The sequence below is a fragment of the Petromyzon marinus genome, chromosome 14 (genome assembly GCF_048934315.1).
Source record: "Petromyzon marinus isolate PM22_M1 ecotype Great Lakes invasive population chromosome 14, UKy_Petmar_22M1.pri1.0, whole genome shotgun sequence".
NCBI lineage: Eukaryota > Metazoa > Chordata > Hyperoartia > Petromyzontiformes > Petromyzontidae > Petromyzon > Petromyzon marinus.
In genome coordinates, this window is record NC_133680.1 from 2,255,149 (window position 1) to 2,272,955 (window position 17,807).

General features: G+C 43.4%; 1 protein-coding gene across 9 annotated transcripts; it reads left to right on the forward strand.

The window, feature by feature from the left end:
* The first annotated feature begins 5,915 nt into the window (after positions 1-5,915).
* Positions 5,916-17,776, forward strand: LOC116942450 (uncharacterized). 9 transcript variants are annotated; one of them, XM_076067010.1, is made up of 7 exons: positions 5,916-5,979; positions 7,793-7,884; positions 9,601-9,672; positions 11,946-12,081; positions 13,690-13,862; positions 14,902-14,950; positions 16,106-17,776. In XM_076067010.1, the coding sequence occupies exons 1-7, from the start codon at positions 5,932-5,934 to the stop codon at positions 17,081-17,083; spliced, it is 1,548 nt and encodes a 515-aa protein (XP_075923125.1). In that variant the 5' UTR covers positions 5,916-5,931; the 3' UTR covers positions 17,084-17,776. The 9 variants fall into 9 exon arrangements, with proteins under 9 accessions (XP_075923125.1, XP_075923126.1, XP_075923131.1 ...); XM_076067011.1 differs by having other exon boundaries at positions 11,949-12,081; XM_076067016.1 differs by having other exon boundaries at positions 5,919-5,979; positions 7,793-8,021.
* Positions 17,777-17,807: the final 31 nt, after the last annotated feature.

Genomic DNA, 17,807 nt, shown 5'->3' on the forward strand with positions numbered 1-17,807 from the left:
GTTTTACTCGCCTCGCGAGTTCGCGTCGCTCATTTTGGTCGGAGTTTATTTGCCGCCTTGTCCTCAGGTTAAAGAGGCCCAACGCATGCTCGCCGATCAGATTCTGAGTGTGGAGCGAGCAAATCCAGATTCGTTGGTTATCGTACTTGGCGACTTTAACAAAGGTAATCTCAGCCACGAACTCCCCAAATACATACAATTCATTAAATGCCCAACCAGAGAAGGGAACACTCTGGATCACTGTTACACTACAGTCAGTAGAGCCTACCACGCTGTCCCCCGAGCAGCACTAGGACACTCTGACCATGCCATGGTCCACCTGATTCCTGCATACAGGCAGAAACTAAAACTCTGTAAACCTGCTGTGAGGACATCTAAACAGTGGACCAGTGAGGCTGTGGAAGATTTGCGGGCGTGCTTAGACTGTACTGACTGGGATATGTTCACGACTGCTACCAATAGTCTGGATGAACTCACAGAGGCTGTGACGTCCTACATCAGCTTCTGTGAGGACTGCTGTATCCCAACACGTACCAGGGTGAACTTTAACAACAATAAGCCCTGGTTCTCAGCAAAGCTCAGAAGGTTGAGGTTGGAGAAGGAGGAAGCGTTTAGGAGTGGAGATAGAGACAGATTCAAGGAGTCGAAGAACAGGTTTAGCAAAGCGGTGAGAGAGGCTAAACGACTGTACTCAGAGAGACTAAAACACCAGTTCTCTACAAACGACGCTGCTTCTGTCTGGAGAGGGCTCAGGCAGATCACCAACTACAAACCCAGAGCCCACCACACCACTAACGACTCCCGCCTAGCCAACGACCTGAACGAGTTCTACTGTAGATTTGAAAGACAATTGGACTGTCCTGAACCACCCCTTCCAACCCAAGAGGCCCCATCCCCCACCAATACTACAGAGACGACTATCTCCTTTCAGGAGGGAGAAGTTAATAGACTTTTCAAGAGGCAGAATCCACGCAAAGCAGCCGGGCCGGACTCTGTCTCTCCAGCCACCCTCAGGCACTGTGCTGACCAGCTGTCTCCGGTGTTCACCAACATCTTTAACACCTCCCTGGAGACATGCCATGTACCAGCCTGTCTCAAGTCCTCCACCATCATCCCTGTGCCCAAAAAGCTAAGGCCAACAGGACTAAATGATTACAGACCGGTCGCCCTTACATCTGTGGTAATGAAGTCTTTTGAGCGCCTGGTCCTGGCACACCTCAAAGCCATCACAGACCCTCTCCTGGACCCCCTTCAGTTTGCCTACAGAGCCAACAGGTCTGTGGACGATGCAGTTAACATGGCCCTCCACTTCACCCTACAGCATCTGGACGCCCCAGCATCCTACGCCAGGATCCTGTTTGTGGACTTCAGCTCTGCCTTCAACACCATCATCCCTGCCCTGCTTCAGGACAAGCTCTTCCAGCTGAACGTGCCATACACCACCTGTAAATGGATCACAGACTTCCTGTCTGACAGGAAGCAGTGCGTTAAGCTGGGAACACAAGTCTCTGACTCCAGGTCCATCAGCACCGGAACTCCTCAGGGCTGCGTCCTTTCCCCTCTGCTCTTCTCCCTGTATACCAACAGCTGCACCTCCAATCATCTGTCCGTCAAACTATTGAAGTTTGCGGATGACACCACCCTCATTGGGCTGATCTCTGGTGGGGATGAGTCTGACTATAGGTGGGAAGCTGACAATCTGGTGACCTGGTGTAGCCAGAACAACTTAGAGCTAAATGCTCTAAAGACAGTTGAGATGGTTGTGGACTTCAGGAAGAATACAGCACCACTCACCCCCATCACCCTGTTAGACTCCCCAGTAAAAATTGTAGAGTCCTTCCGCTTCCTGGGCACTATTCTCTCCCGGGACCTCAAGTGGGAATTGAACATCAGCTCCCTCACCAAGAAAGCTCAACAGAGGATGTACTTTCTACGGCAGCTGAAGAAATTCAACCTGCCAAAGACAATGATGGTGCAATTCTATACAGCGATCATTGAATCCATCCTCACCTCCTCCATAACCGTCTGGTACGCTGCTGCCACTGCCAAGGACAAGAGCAGACTGCAGCGTATCATCCACACTGCTGAGAAGGTGATTGCCTGCAATCTACCAACCCTCGAGGACCTGCACACGACAAGGTCCATGAGGCGAGCGAGGAAGATTATGGCCGATTTCTCCCACCCTGGACACTCTCTGTTTCAGCTACTCCCCTCCGGCAGAAGGCTTCGGTCCATCAGGACCAAAACCTCACGCCATAAAAACAGTTTCTTCCCATCTGCTGCTGGCCTGTTAAACAAGGCCAAGGGCTAACACTGTTTTTAACATTTGATCTACATAACGACACCTTGCCGATATTAACTATGTTACCCTATTTGTATTTTTTATTTTTAAATTATATCTTAAAGCTATTTTATATTCGATATGTATTTAATTTTATATACTTCAGCCCCTTGGTGTTAGACTTTTAACCCTTATTATAGTAAGACTTGTTTAAAACTTATTTAAGATTTTAGATTCCTATATGTTGAATGTATGCACCATCCTGCCAAAGTAAATTCCGTGTCGGTGTGAACTTACATGGCGAATAAAACCCTTTCTGATTCTGATTCTGATACCGCGCATCAAATATTAACTCTGCTGGCATGATTTTACTTGTGCATGCACGGCTCTATCCACCAATCCACTGCTACATGACGACACCTTCGCACCTTTGCGGGGTTTTGAGAGTTACGTGACCAGACTTCGCCACGTGGGTCGGTGAGGCCTGGTGGAGGTGGTGTGGTGTGACCTTCGAGGTGCCGGCCCTCTACTGCCCGCCGCGTAGCCTCACACGCACCACGGCAACCTGCCCGTACACAGCGGTCACCCACACAGCAGGATTCAGCCTCAACCACGCTGAGCTGCTGAGATCTGACGAGACGGGTGGGGCACATTCCGGGCGACTTGGTCACGTTTTGTTCTCTTTTCTTCTCGTGCTGGAAGGATTCGTTGCATCGCAGGGACACGAGGAAGGGCGCCGGCTTAGGAGGGTGGGGGGGGTCTTCACCCAGCAGTGGATTTATCACGGCGCTATAGAAACGACATATTCCCTTGGCAGCGATGTTGCAGCGACGAGGACCACGCGCGCTGCGTCAGAAGTTCAGAAGGGACGGAGGACACGCGGTCGACCTTAATCCTACTCGGAGGGAGGGGGGAAGGAGGGGGCCGGGGGAAGGAGAGGGAGGGGGAAGGGGGAGGGAGGGGGCGGGAGGAGGGAGGGGGAAAGGCGGGGAGGGGAGGCCCAGCGGCAGCTAACGAGCTACGAACTCCGAGAGCGACGAGAGAGATCGCGCGAAAGGCGAGGCGGGCGGGTGGGCGCCGGTGGTGCCCGGGGTGGTGGTGGGGGCGTGGGCACCGAACCTGGGCACCGAACCTGGGCACCGAGGAGTTCCAGGCGGCAACGGAGACTCGGCGAGTTACGCCCGGCCCAGCGTCCTCGGCGAGCGCGGCGGGGCGAAGAGGCATCCCAAATCGTGCGAGGCATCATCACGCACGGGCTGGCTGCTTGGCATCCGCTCTCAATTCCCCAGCAGGGGCCCTCGGCTAATATCCCCCCCCCCCCTCCAAATGTCAGAACGAACAGCGGCACAGCCGTAAGGGGCGACGGTGCAAATATTAGAAGAGGATAATAGCCCTTTGACCAATGTCATTATCAGCCGCGCTTGTCCCGTGCGCTAGGTAGCTCGCTACTGTCTGGCCTGATAATCCTGATTCACGTGATTTATCACCAGCATTGGGTATATATATGTTTAAAATATGTTTTATTTGTGGTCTATTTTCAACCATAATTTATGCGAATTGTGTTACCAGCATGACGTCGCGAGACAATTAATCCATGCGAAAAATATCGCAGATGTATCACTGCGGGAAAAAAGCAAATGTAAAAAAATGTGAACAGGAAAGGTCGGCGGGTTCTCGGGCAGGGCGCGTCGCTGGAAGGGGTCGAGACTGACGACGGAGTGGCAGCCAAGGGATGAGGGCGTGCACGACAGAGCAGTGCATCACAGAGGCGAAGCGATGAAGTTAGCTCGGGAAAAGGAGCGAGATAGATTGCTGGATCACGAAACTGTGAGAGATGATGACGATGATGGTTTGGGAGAGGCCTTCATCCTGGCTGATGATGATGATGATGAACCACTTTTGTGATGCACAGCACCTTGATTGCGTAATTACCCTATTCACGATCATGCTCTCAATCCGGTTTACAATTCAGGATCTGCGTCTCGCATTGTCGAACGACATTCATCCGCTTAACACAGCAGGGCCATTATGCATTCAAAATGCGTTTGGGTGACATGTAAAAAAATTACATAACTCGATGAATAACTCAGTCGTGCAGTGGGACGCATTACTCAGCGCAGACGCAACGCAGACTGCGAAGTAATCACCGCACAATCTCTCAAGCGCTGGACGTCGGAGCCGGCGGTATGCATCTTCCTCATTGTTCGGAGCCTTAATTATCCTTGACATCTAAGACAATGGAGCACAACGTATCATAATAAAAAGGCCAGAGAGCGGTGATTAGGAATTTCAAATAACCTGTTATTATCCGCACTGTGAAACTGACCCCACGTGTTTACTACTGCTCTCCAGGCTGTAGTTCACGAGGTAGGGAGGGAGGGGTACAAGAAGGGGTTGGGGGAGGGGGCATTAAAACCAAATCTGCGAGCCAGCTCTCAAGCAGACTCATTACCACTCAAGAGGTGTCACCCTCAAAATGCTAAGTGCGCTCCGACCGATTTATCCTGCCAGATTAATGAAAAATTTACGGTTATTGTTGTTAATACATCTCACGCCAAGGCGGCTCTTGTGGTTTTTTCCCTTGCACGGCAACGTCTCGTGCATCAATAATTCAATATCAAGAGAGAGAGAGCAGCATCGTTAATTGGAGATTCGCCCAAAGTCTGGGGCGTTCGTGGCAGCCAACACGTGCGGCTCTTCGCCTCCAGCAGGACCAGTGACGTACGGAGCTTGAGGCAGCCAGGGGGTGCCTTGCCCCCCCCCCCAGTGTAAAAGAAGAGGAACGCTTATTTAACACGCGGTTTAAATACGTTTGTATGCGAAAATGTTTTCACTTAGTCGTGGCTGCATTTTGCGAAGACGGCGCGCCCCTACAGCGTTAAACGCTCTAGACCGTGATCCCAACGCTTGCGATTAGGCAAAAGGAGCCGCGATATGCGATCGCCTAGGTTTCGACCGTGCGATACGCATCAACATATCGGCACCCCACCTTAGCAAATGCCGCACTCTCCCGAGCTGATAAAATCGCTGTAACGCCACTGAGCAGGGAGTAGGTTCCTCTTTCACGCACAAGCATGCACGTTCAACGTCTTTCGCGCCGTACGTAGCCAACCACGTGACACCTCCCATCTCTTCGTGATCCACCGACCCCCAACTCCAAGTCCCCGGACGAGAGGCGTGCGGCATTCATTACAGGAGCCGCAGTTGGTGCTCATCTCCCGTTTACTACCCTGAGACAATTGGTGGAGGTGGGTTGGGGGGAATCCACATTCCTATGGTGGGGGTAAGACTTCGTTTCCTCGCGAAGTGGTTACTCGTTGTATCGGCCTTGCAGGGATGATGGGCTGAGCCAACCCCCCCCCCCCAAACCAGGATGTGAACTCGCAAGTTTTTGCGTTCGTGTCCTGCCCGCTCTTACCGCTTGAGACACATGGACAGCTCATTACACACACACACAAGCATTGCATCGTTCCAATAGTTTATGTACCCTTTTCCTCCTGCCCACTTTGCCATAAGCACCTCAATAGTTTTCCTAAACGTGCGCGTGCTGCTGCTGTTGTTATTGTTGCTGTTTGTTGTTGTTTTGCCGGCCGAACGTGGTCGAACAAGGGTGACGTGACGTCAATAGAGCTAAATCGCGCGATGACGTCATGCGGGGTCGGATGACGTCACGGCGCGTTGACGTGGGCACGTGGGCGGTGAGCAAGCTGTAAAAGCGCGCGCTTTTCTTCGTCGATGCCGTGAGGGGAAAATTTTATCCATAAAATATATAATTTTTTTGGGTTAGATCGCGTAAATATAAATGCGTCGTTAAATCCGCCACCACCCGACACAGCCAATTAGTAAGGTTTGTCACGTAAACAGAACGTGTCAATTCGTTAGTGTGTTGGAAAGCAAACCCAAAACATTTAGTCTGAGTACGTTTCGCCAGTACATTACAACTATTAAGATGTTGTGTTTGTTTGCTTCAAAATAGTTGTTTAATCACTCGTATTTTAAGAAAGTATCGTATATATTTTTTCCCAGCACAGTGGTGATAATTTAAATGTGGTGACAAAAATATGCTCTATTCTATGGTTCTTTCGGTAAAGTCACGTAGATAGAAACAAATAAAATAATAAAAATAAAGTGAATAATAAATACAAAAATATCACGTAGATGGAAAATTTTACAATAAAATAATAAAAAGAAAGTGAATAAAAAAATATATAAAAATATTGCGTTTAGATCGCAACACAAGCAATCGTCACCTGGATGACGATTGCTTGTGTTGCGATTGTAAAGCTTGTGTTGCGATTGTGTTGCAATTGTAAAGCTTGTGTTGCGATGGCAACACAAACTTTGTGTTGCAATTGTAAAGCTTGTGTTGCGATTGTAAAGCTTGTGTTGCGATGGCAACACAAACTTTGTGTTGCAATTGTAAAGCTTGTGTTGCGATGGCAACACAAACTTTGTGTTGCAATTGTAAAGCTTGTGTTGCGATTGTAGAGCTTGTGTTGCGATGGCAACACAAACTTTGTGTTGCAATTGTAAAGCTTGTGTTGCGATGGCAACACAAACTTGTGTTGCAATTGTAAAGCTTGTGTTGCGATCGAAACACAAACTTGTGTTGCGATTGTAAAGCTTGTGTTGCGATGGCAACACAAACTTTGTGTTGCAATTGTAAAGATTGTGTTGCGATGGCAACACAAGCTTTGTGTTGCGATTGTAAAGCTTGTGTTGCGATCGAAACACAAGGATGTCCTTGTGTTGCCATCAACACAAGCTTGTGTTGCGATCGAAACACAAGCTTGTGTTGCGATTGTAAAGCTTGTGTTGCGATGGCAACACAAACTTGTGTTACAAACTTGTGTTGCGATTGTAAAGCTTGTGTTGCGATCGAGATTCCAACACAAGCAATCGTCATCCTTGTGTTGCGATCGAAACACAAGCTTGTGTTGCGATTGTAAAGCTTGTGTTGCGATCGAAACACAAGCTTGTGTTGCGATTGAAAGGCTTGTGTTGCGATCGAAACAAACTTGTGTTGCAATTGTAAAGCTTGTGTTGCGATCGAAACAAACTTGTGTTACGATTGTAAAGCTTGTGTTGCGATCGCAACACAAGCTTTGTGTTGCGATCGAAACACAAGCTTGTGTTGCCAAAGAAGATGGGTCCATAGCATCCGTGATGATTGATATGCATTGTCTTTAAAACTGATTGGCCTACACCAGACTCTGGTGCCTTACCACAGGTATCGATTTGGTGGTTGAAAATCTTAACACCTGTTTTATTTCCAGAAAGGATAAAGCCTATTCTTATTTTTTCATGGCATCCATCTCCCCTTTACCATATCCCCATTTCTCACACCTCCTTCCCCAGTAGCGATTATTGGACCCAAATAAAGGGGATACTTCGAGGAGGGACCCATAGTTATACCCTCAACGCAAAGGTGTTGAAGGTCAAGGTATTGAAGGTCAAGGTGTTGAAGGTCAAGGTGCCTACCATAATTGCTCGCTCTCCCAACACTGGCAGAAAGTCTTCACTCGGAGGATCTCAAGAGAGCCCCCCTTCACTGGATCGTGTTTTGGTCTACTCTTCCACGGTGGCCAGACGTTTCGAAAGAGGTGGGGCGTTACCCACCCTTTACCCCACCACATGCGATTTGTTCAACCTTTTATGCTGATGAATGACGGACAGAGGCGGAGGGATTTAAGAAACCTGCACCGTTTCAACTGCCACGCCGGGAGATCGAATTGAACAGGTGACCTCTTGAACTACAAGCCCAGCGTGCTCATCGTGAGGAAGTCGAAAGTGATTTCCTGCTCTTAGTGAGCATTGAACTAGTGGTAGAAATTCCACATTCTAGTTTGTAATTACGAGACTGCCAGACCAGGGAGTTTGGAAACTGTAGCCCACGGGCAATATCGTCTGACTAGCCTTTTGCTCGTCCAAGGACGGGTGTATTGCAGTAAATGTGAAACTTGCAAGCGAAAAGCAGAGCGCGACGTGTTTATTCATTGCATCAATTCGTGTGCAATTTGTAAGGCTGCGGTGACACAGACTTATTTCGTGTAAAGGTTGTTGATCATGACATCCTTTTTACTTCTATGTCTCAACAACAGCGTTACGGAGATCGCGTGACGTGAGGGGTCTGTCTTTGTAGTGAGGATTGTTGGTTGACGTGGGGGGGGGGAGGCGCCTCGCCCCCCCATTTGGAGTGACGTCACCCGCTAATTATTATTGATGGGGGGGTGTCCATTTGGAGGTCACCTGTTCATGATTATTAATGAGGGTGGCTGTTCAATGTGGAGTGACATCACCTGCTCATGATTATTAATGAGGAGGGGGTCCATGTGGAGGACGTCACCTGTTCATGATTATTGATGAGGGGGGCTGGCCGATGTGGAGTGACGTCACGCGCGGGACACAGACATTCTTGGCTCATATCATCTGATGATTTGTGACTTCATCTCATAAGGGCATGCAGCGACTTGAGGCCTCCCACTCGGAAATGCCCTGCAAGTTATATTTAACCATCACTGCAATCATCTTGACCGCAATAATCGAGTACTAGAGGGGGAATATTTTCGATTAGGTAACAAAACTACTTATAAGCTTAGTGCGCTCAATCACTTCCCTCATTGAGAAAGAGACCCTTGTAATGTCAGAAGTGAGTGAGGTGTGTTTTAATGTGCGGCCCCGCGAAAGGTGTGTGGAAGTCCTGTTCATCAGTGAGTAAGGAAATCATGTCTCACCCCTGCTATAAGCGCAGAAAACACTTTAAGGCCAGGTGTCAACTGCAGCTGCTGTATTATCCGGTCGATGGAAGTGATGAGGTGCAATGATCATTAATATAATTCTACATTGACCCTCTCTAGCTTCAACAATATTTTTCCCCCATCCACCCCGAGTAGCCTCAATGGGGGGTGGGGGCGGCACTGAGGGCACTGCTGTTCATTAGTAGAGGGCACACACACCCGAGTAGGTGCTACATTGCTCTTCCCCCTGACCACCCAGTCTGACGAATGAATTATTGATCATTGCCCCATCTGCTGCTGGCCCAAGACGCTGAACTGAGTCATGCGCTCTCACTTTTGGGGCCAAGGGTGAAGGTGATTCACAGTGAAGGCTTAAGGAGCGTTCCGCACATCCTCAGGAATTGAACGGTTGTCAGTTCGTCTTATTAGGCTGCCTCGGTTTGGCTGCCAAAAGCTTCGGTAGTTGCCTACATTCATATGGAGTCCATAAAAATTCGTTATTGTTCTGCAAGTCTTGTTTTTTGAGTGAATGTTTGTCCTTTTATGCAATACTGTATTTATTGTGCATTCACCTCTGTATAGGTGTGGGAAGCTACCAGTCAAAATGAACACTCACACCTGCAATGCAAGTGATTTATACAGCCTTAATCCAAGGTAAGCGTAAACCTAATATAAATGATTATGGCACGGTATAGCATGTACATTACCAAAATGATCACTTCCTAATTACCACTTATTTTCACTCACTGATTAAATGAAGACTAATGACCAATTTCCTCGTGATTATTTTAAACATCCATTCACGCTGACTACCTATGTTTTAAAAAAAATCTGGTATTTGCATATTTTTTCGTATGTGCATGACCGGAGGGAATCTTCACCTCGTAATGCATTATCCTGCCATGACAGTATGGTGTCAGGGGAAACCTATTAATTTGCCATGATATTTTTTTAAATAAAAAAAGTGTGAAGATATATATGTGCATGCACAATTGTGTAACAATACAAGACATGACAAAATAGGCAGAGGTGAACCCATCGTATATCTTTAAGGGGGACAGGGGTGGCGATCTATGTAATCGGTAAGTGAACAGTCTCTATGATGATAGACTGAGCTGCCAGGGTGGGGGTGAAATTTGCTTTGAAAGAGAGACTTTTCCCCCTCCACCCCACATGTGACACCATCTTCAAACCATTTTCAAGCACAGCTGCCAGTATCTGGAAAAAATGTGTATATTTTAACACATGTAGGTACATGTCGACAAATACAGAATTATCAAATGTGGTAAGGACTTTTTAAGACTGCTATCAATGTGAATTAGTTATTTTAGTTAAGGATTTATATAGAACCGTTAAGCCCTTATCTAGCAGTGGAATGACCATGGTGTATTATGATCTTTATATATGCTGCATGTCATGTTGAAAGAGGCATCTGAATATATTTTAGAAGGTATAAATTAAATATATGTTTCCATAGATATATCATGGGACCTCCTTTGCCAGTACCAAAATATGAGAATAGGTTTTTCCTCTTTTATCTGGCAACAAAACAGGTGTTAAGTTGTTAAAACACCAAACTGAAACCTTTTACAAGGAATCATGTCTGCATTAACCACAATACTTGTGGTCAAAATGCAAAAAAAACATACTCTGATAATATAGATCCCATGAATGATCATTTATTATAGCCTCTGCGGAGGTCACAATAGATGTTTTCCACTGTAAACCCATATTTACTGTTGATGGTGGTATGGGTTTAAAGGAAAACAATTACACATACTTTTAAGACAGTATTACTATGTCAGATATATCAAAGGGCTGTGTTGATAAAAACAAAGTACGATTTTGATTAGACATCAGTCGTGCAATTTTGTAGAATTTCCACAAATATATTTTAATATATGGCAACTGCTATATAAGCTCCCTCAGCTCAAACCAGCATGACATCAGGCTAAAATATAAAGTTAACATCCCTGTGTAAAATTGCAGCTGCACTGGAGTTTTGAGAGGTATTTATTATTGATTTCTCCGTTATGATCAATAATACATCTAGTGCAAATGGGTTGAAATTGGATGGGCTGTCAAATTGGGTGAGATTGAAGGCATTGCTTGTACTTTTGCCATTTTAAATGATTGATTGTGAATTATCCGAGAGCAGCCATAACATGCATTACAATCATATTTATTTCGAGGGTCTTTAGAGGTCTGCCAGTCCAAGCTTTGATTTGTGGCCCTTCAAATCCCTCTGAAATATTGTTCAAACCCATGCGATGTGGTTGGAAATATTAACGGCAAAAATAAACCATGAAATTGAACTCCAGGCAATAATGGTCCAATTACACAGTTCCTTTAGAAGTTAAAACTGGAGGAAACATTTAGAATTTTAATGGGCCGTATATATATTCCTCGATAACACCTACGGTGTGTTTGCCATGATCACTCATTTTAGCTGTTTAACTCCAATTCGATTGATTTTATACTAATGAACATGCATCAAAACTTGTGTTTGAGAAGCTATAATGTACAAATGTATGTATGTTATATCATAATAAAAAAAAAGTATTTTTATCCACGAAGTCCTCATAATGTCTCACAGTGCATTTCTCTACATATCCATTGCCCAAGATATAATATGCAATTTTTACTCTCGGGACAGTGTTATTGTTGAATGTGCCACGTTTTTGTTCAGTGCATTGTTTGTCCACATGCAAGGTTTAATATATGGCTCATGAAACAGAGTCGCCTGCAGATCAGACTGAACGAATTAGACAGACACCACAACAGATAATTAGAAAAAAAAGAATCAGTTGTTGAATTTGTGATTCCTGTATCTTGACAAGTCATCAAATCACGGTGTGGATGTTAGTAAAATTGACAAGGCTTCACGTTTCCTATTGTGTGTGTCCCTCACATTCATCCAACTCCAGCAGACTCGCCCTGAGCCTGAGGAACGAGCCTCTAAGCAATTACTCGAGCCAGGGGGACTCCCAACTTCTCTTCAATTCCCAGAACTTGGTGGAAGCTCAGGCCAGCAATATGTACTGTCTGCCATCACAGATGGAGGTGAGCAAATAGTTAAGATTGCTCCGGGTTGCTGAAAGCTGTAAAAGTATGCATGTTTATCTCTGGCAGTCTGGCGAGGGAATTAAGGCATCATATGCCTGCGTGATTATTATTTCTTTTGAAAGGCAGTGTAATGTAGTTAATGTTAATGGCAATTATCCAGAAATGAATTTACTTGCATAATAAGTAAAAAAATGAAAGCAAATGAACTGTTACAAAAAAATTACATTTTGATCTACCTGGAAGTAAAATTGCAAAAAAATGTGGTCGTAATGGAACATTAATACTCTGCTTATTTGGCTATTAGCATCTCTGTACAGTTATATACAATCTTGCATGGTGGCATATGCCTGGTATCCATTTACTAAATTAATCCTACAGAGGACCTTCTATTGAAGTATATATACTTTGTGAAGGTCATTTTGGTTTGCGACACTAGTTTGCAATCATAGTGTGCAATCGTAGTGTTGTTTTTGTCTGCATTATCTACCCACAGGCTTTTTGCCTCTTCCATTGTACAGTCACAGGTGATGTCAATAGATTTGTCTTTTGTAAAACCTTTTAATACTGACGTGCATCTGTAAACAGATGGCAGTTTAATTAAAGTCTGTACAACATTTGCATATTATGAAGTGCACATTTTGCAGTAGATGTTGTTGCTGTCGCACAATCAAGTTTATATGCATGTGCGTATTATTTCTGGTGCATCAGAATTAAATTGGTTAGTAAATATGTTACACGCATGACTGATTATGCCACTTACTTTAATAGGCAGCTCCAAGCAATGCTTAGGGGACACATGTCCATGCTAACAAATAGCACAGCAAATGCACAGTGTAAGCACTGGTTTTCTGTAAGATACCACAGGGCAGTGTAATATTTGATGACAGTGATAACAAATTAATAATGGTGATTAATAAATGTATGGTTTCCTGCAATGACTTGTATTTAAACCGGCAAATTTTGTGACAGTCAATCACGAACGGTGGGTTATACAGGATTATGCATATACAAAAATTATGCAGAACCGATTAAATTATTTCATATGGCAAGAGCCGAGCACATTTTTTCCCCACAAATGCAGCATAGCAAATAACATAGTAATCAGATTTCTTCACTATTTAAATCAATCATTCTTTCTGAGAACATGTTCATAACTCCCGTGTTACTGACTGCAAGGTCATGGCATAGACATATTTTGCCCTGTGGCCCTGGGATCTGAGCTAAAAATATGAAATCGCTGCCTTGGGAATAAATTTATCCAGGACCACAGGTAGGCCAATTAGCAGTCATTTTTGGTATCAAGTTGAAGCTCTATTCTGCATAGTAGCAAGATGTTCATATTTGGCATTTAAGTCGGTAGTCTTATAATTAAGGTTGCCAATATTCCAATCGCCTGTTCATAGCAAGGCAAATGTGTATTTTGTTTATTTGGTTTTATCAGATAAAAAAAAAATTCTAGTGTAGTAATGTTATTCAACATGCAAATCATTGACATTATCCTCAGCAGCTATGAACTGCTGTGACTTTAATGGTAAATCTGTATTATTGCAGGTGTATAATGCATAAAAACAATGACTTAATAGCTTTTGTGTTTGTACTTTTCAGTCAGAGCCTTACAAGTACCATGACAAATACAAGTCCTTTGCACTGTTCCACGGTGCAGAAGGCAAGGAAATTGCGTCCATTTACCAGCCACAGGGGCAGGTGCCAAAACAATCCTCCAACTATGTTGAACAGCTGGAGTATTTAAAGATGATTTCAAAAGAAAATGAGAGAAGGTATATATACTTGATTTGAAGCTTTTGTGACTGCAGGAATTTACCAGTCTTGCTGGGTCTTTCTCTCCCCCTGCCACCGCGGGGTGGATTTCCACACAGCTCTCTCATTGACATGCTAATTTCTCTGCTCCAGCAGACCCACCTCTCTCTCTGCCACCCCCCTTTCTCTATTTAAGGCCACGACACAGAGGCATTGGATCACTATGTGTCTATGTTGTGTCTCTCTGTCTCTGTGTTGTCTCTGCTTGTGTCTGTGTGTCTCCGTGTCTGTCTCAAATTTAGTTCTACCTGATGATTGCTTGTGTTGCAATCGAAACATCGTATTCTATTATTGAATGTATTTTCTTTCTATGTGACTTTACCGAAATAACCAGAGTAAGGTATATATAATGCACTTTTGCCATGATGTGTTAATATAGCAACATGCCATTAACCTGTGGCATTGGTACCATGGTGATGTTTAAGGGTTTTAGCCATTAACTTATGCAAAACATTTTTTCACCTTGAGCAATCCTTATGGCTTCCCTTGCCATCACAGCTCAGCTGACATTTTGCAGCAATTTTGTAATTTCTAATTTGAACACGAAAGTAGTATGGCCATTCTGGAGTTAAAATAGATTTTTAATGTTTCCTGTATGAAAATTAGCCTACCCACAATTCCATGCGAGTGAAACTTCCCTCAACCACACGGATGTGGGTGAACTTTCATCCTTTTATCATAGCCTTTTAACAGGATTAATGTAACACTTCCGGAAGATTACTGTGTGACTCATTCACAGATAACACTATCGCTATACAATATATAACATGTGCTTTACAGAGAAGCCTGTTTCCATAAGTGCAGCAACAATATTTGTTTGAAAAAAGCTCATTGAATGAACAGAAACCTACCCATTGGCATTTACTCAAAACTTAGCCTGCAATGTATTTTGTTATAAGGTAATGTGAAAATTACAATGATGAGTATTTTTAGTCTGCTTGTGCACCACTGCAAATACAATTCCCAAGTTTTATTTGAACTCATCTTCTTTGCTTCTAGGGAAAAAATGGAGCACATTTTGTCGGTTATAAGCAGCATGGAACAAAAGGTAAAAATGCATGTTTTTATGAAAAGAAAATGCATACTTGATATCCACTGTGGGGGAGCAATGGAATATAGCATAAACCTGGTTATCTTAGTTTTATTCCCAGCCATGAAGAATGTCAGTATTGGTCGTGGCACCCTCTCCACCAATCTGTACTATCCAGTGTGGTAAAGTATAGTCAAGCAAATTCCTATGACCAACAACATGGAAAGGCCTTCGTCCACTGAAAATGTCGCCGACATTCCATATCCAAATTTGCATCAGGATAATATTGTCACAATGTATAATTTTAAATAATAACATTCAAGAAAGCATTTGTACACCAAGGTGAATGTACATTTGAGGGTAAAAAAAATAAGTTAAAAGCCAGAATCATTGTCTTAAAGACCTTAAATAATGACAATGCAAAGCTTCATGACATTACTGTATAATCGAAATAAAAAACCCTGCATAAATTATTTTATAGAGCATTGTTACATGCCAGAACAGCGCCACCTGCTGTTATCCAGCCTGGCTTTGAGCATCCAGTTTATGTGCTTGCATATGTCAATTCAGAAAACTCACTTAAATTCTTAGCTCTTAATTGTTTTATTAAGATTTTAATTTTGGTGAAAATAGGTTATAAAAATCGTACACAAAAAATGAATGTCTAAAATTAAATTCCAAAAGCGAAAATGGCTATAATCTTGGTCCACCAGTGCAAATTTAGGATACATTAAAAACTGCCCTTTTTATCCCCTTCTGTTCAATTAATGTCACATGCATTTGCCTGAGGATAACCTTGCCGAGGAGTTTAAACAGCACAACGCTTTTGTAAATAATAATTTACAACCATTTTGACAAAATTTGTGAAGTTGCTGTATGTGGAGATTGATCATACTTCATCATATTTCTGGTCAGCACAAGTTGGTAAAAATAGGGGCTGGTTAGATATCTCTCATAACTAATGTTAGGAATAAAACTTAGGTTTGTACATTCATTGTGCAGTGCACGATACAACTCGGCCACCAAATCACTGCGCCACTTTTCCGAGCCGCATGCTTTTCTCATTTTTGTGATGGTCATATGCTTGTGATTATCTTCAGAAATGACTTTACTCTTTTCAATGTTTAAATGTCACAATGTAAGTGCTCGTTTGTTTGCATTCCTGATTGTCAGATAAACGAGCTTCGAACTGAGCTGACGAGAGAGAGGGAGAATAGAGAACTGATGTACTCCGTGGTATCACAGATTAACAATCTGCTGCAGGGATTGGAAACAAAAGTTGCCAAGCACAATGAGATTCTGGAAGAAGTCCTAAACCAACAGGTAATGATAAATGGGAACATTCAGAATCACCAAAAGAACTTTCACGAATTCCAGAGTCATCTGCTGGGTGGGCAGGCACACTTCAAAGCACACATGAGTGAGATGCACGAGGAAATCAAAAGCGTAGCAGCAAACCAGAAAAACTTGGCATTTCAACACGGCTTTTCCCAAACCAACCGTGCTTTGTCCACCGAGCAACTAGCCCGGTGCATGCCTCAGGTAGTGTGTGGTTATAAAGTGGATCCAGTTACAGATGAGACAGTTAAAATGGAACTGCAGGAAAAGGTGTTGCCGAGAGCTGTCAAGAGATTGAGTTCACAGGAGCAACCTACTAGGCCACTTATCAATAATTTGTGCTTAGAAGACAATTCGGATGACGATTCTGATGACGAGGGGTTTCCACTTCGCCTTATACAGTTTAAAAAAAAAATTCCTGTCGGTGAAATAAAGTGTAGAAGTACAAAGGCTCACCCTAGCTCGAGACCAAAAGAAACGCAAGTAAAAGGAGTTCAGCATTCATACCCAAACAGTGTTGTAAAGTCACATGCGTGCAGTTTCTCTATGGCAAATCAGATTAAGTATTCAAAAAGGAATAAAGTCGATGTGACACAAGATAAAACCACCTCTAGAGAGGGCACACGTGTTACCTCAAGTCCAAATTGCGAATTATCCGGGTCATCAAACTCCCGTGAATTCAATAACAATTGTTCGATATATTCAGATACAAATATAGTTTCAGCACACAGTGGTATAGATCTGGAGCAAGAATTGTGGGATCTATCTCCCTCCACCTCACCTATGTCAACAGCATGTAGCTATACCTCATGAATCTCACATTAACAGACATAATTTGACAAGGTTCCTTGCCTGTAACATCTGGCAGATGAGCATTGATTCAAGCACGTCAAACTCATGAGCCACAATGAATGTCAAAATTTATCCAGTTTGCTTCTATTGAATGCTGCTAAAATTAGGCACTCCTAAGAGGCCGTGCAGCCAATGAGTTGTGTAATAAATAATTTAATTTTCATGGAGACATGAAATACTTTTCTGCATGTTATACTCTCCAATGCAAATGATAATTTTTAGTTAAACATTATTTGGTTATTTTCAAAGAGAAAATGTACTGTTTACAACATACTTTGAAATGTTGCATCTGTTCAATGTGTTAAAGAGTTCAACATGTACTGATTTAAGTGTTAACCAGACAGATTAGTTTATTTGCTTATATACCAATGGGCTTGATGGCATAATTTTTCTTGAAAGCACGTGGTTTTCATTTGTATAATTTTACATTTCTTGGCAACGTTGAATCACAAAGTACAAACCTTTACAATCTATTTGAATTAATCTGCATATTTAAATTGCTTACCGTATTCCTATGAAAGAAAATCCATTTGTGAAAGCCAACAGTGTTACGGATAGAAAATGTAAACCAAGTTTCCCAGAAAAGTTAAATGTTTTGTTCAAACGTTAATCGTTCCATGTTTTGCATTTGTTGGAATAAAAATATTCACAATATATATTTTCGTTGGTACATGTGTGTTGTGGA

Coding starts and splice junctions, on each gene's coding strand:
- LOC116942450 (XM_076067010.1), top strand. CDS start 5,932: ATGCGGGGTCGGATGACGTCACGGCGCGTTGACGTGGGCACGTGGGCG. Junction 12,082..13,689: donor GTCTGCCATCACAGATGGAG/GTGAGCAAATAG, acceptor TGTACTTTTCAG/TCAGAGCCTTACAAGTACCA. Junction 14,951..16,105: donor TAAGCAGCATGGAACAAAAG/GTAAAAATGCAT, acceptor CCTGATTGTCAG/ATAAACGAGCTTCGAACTGA.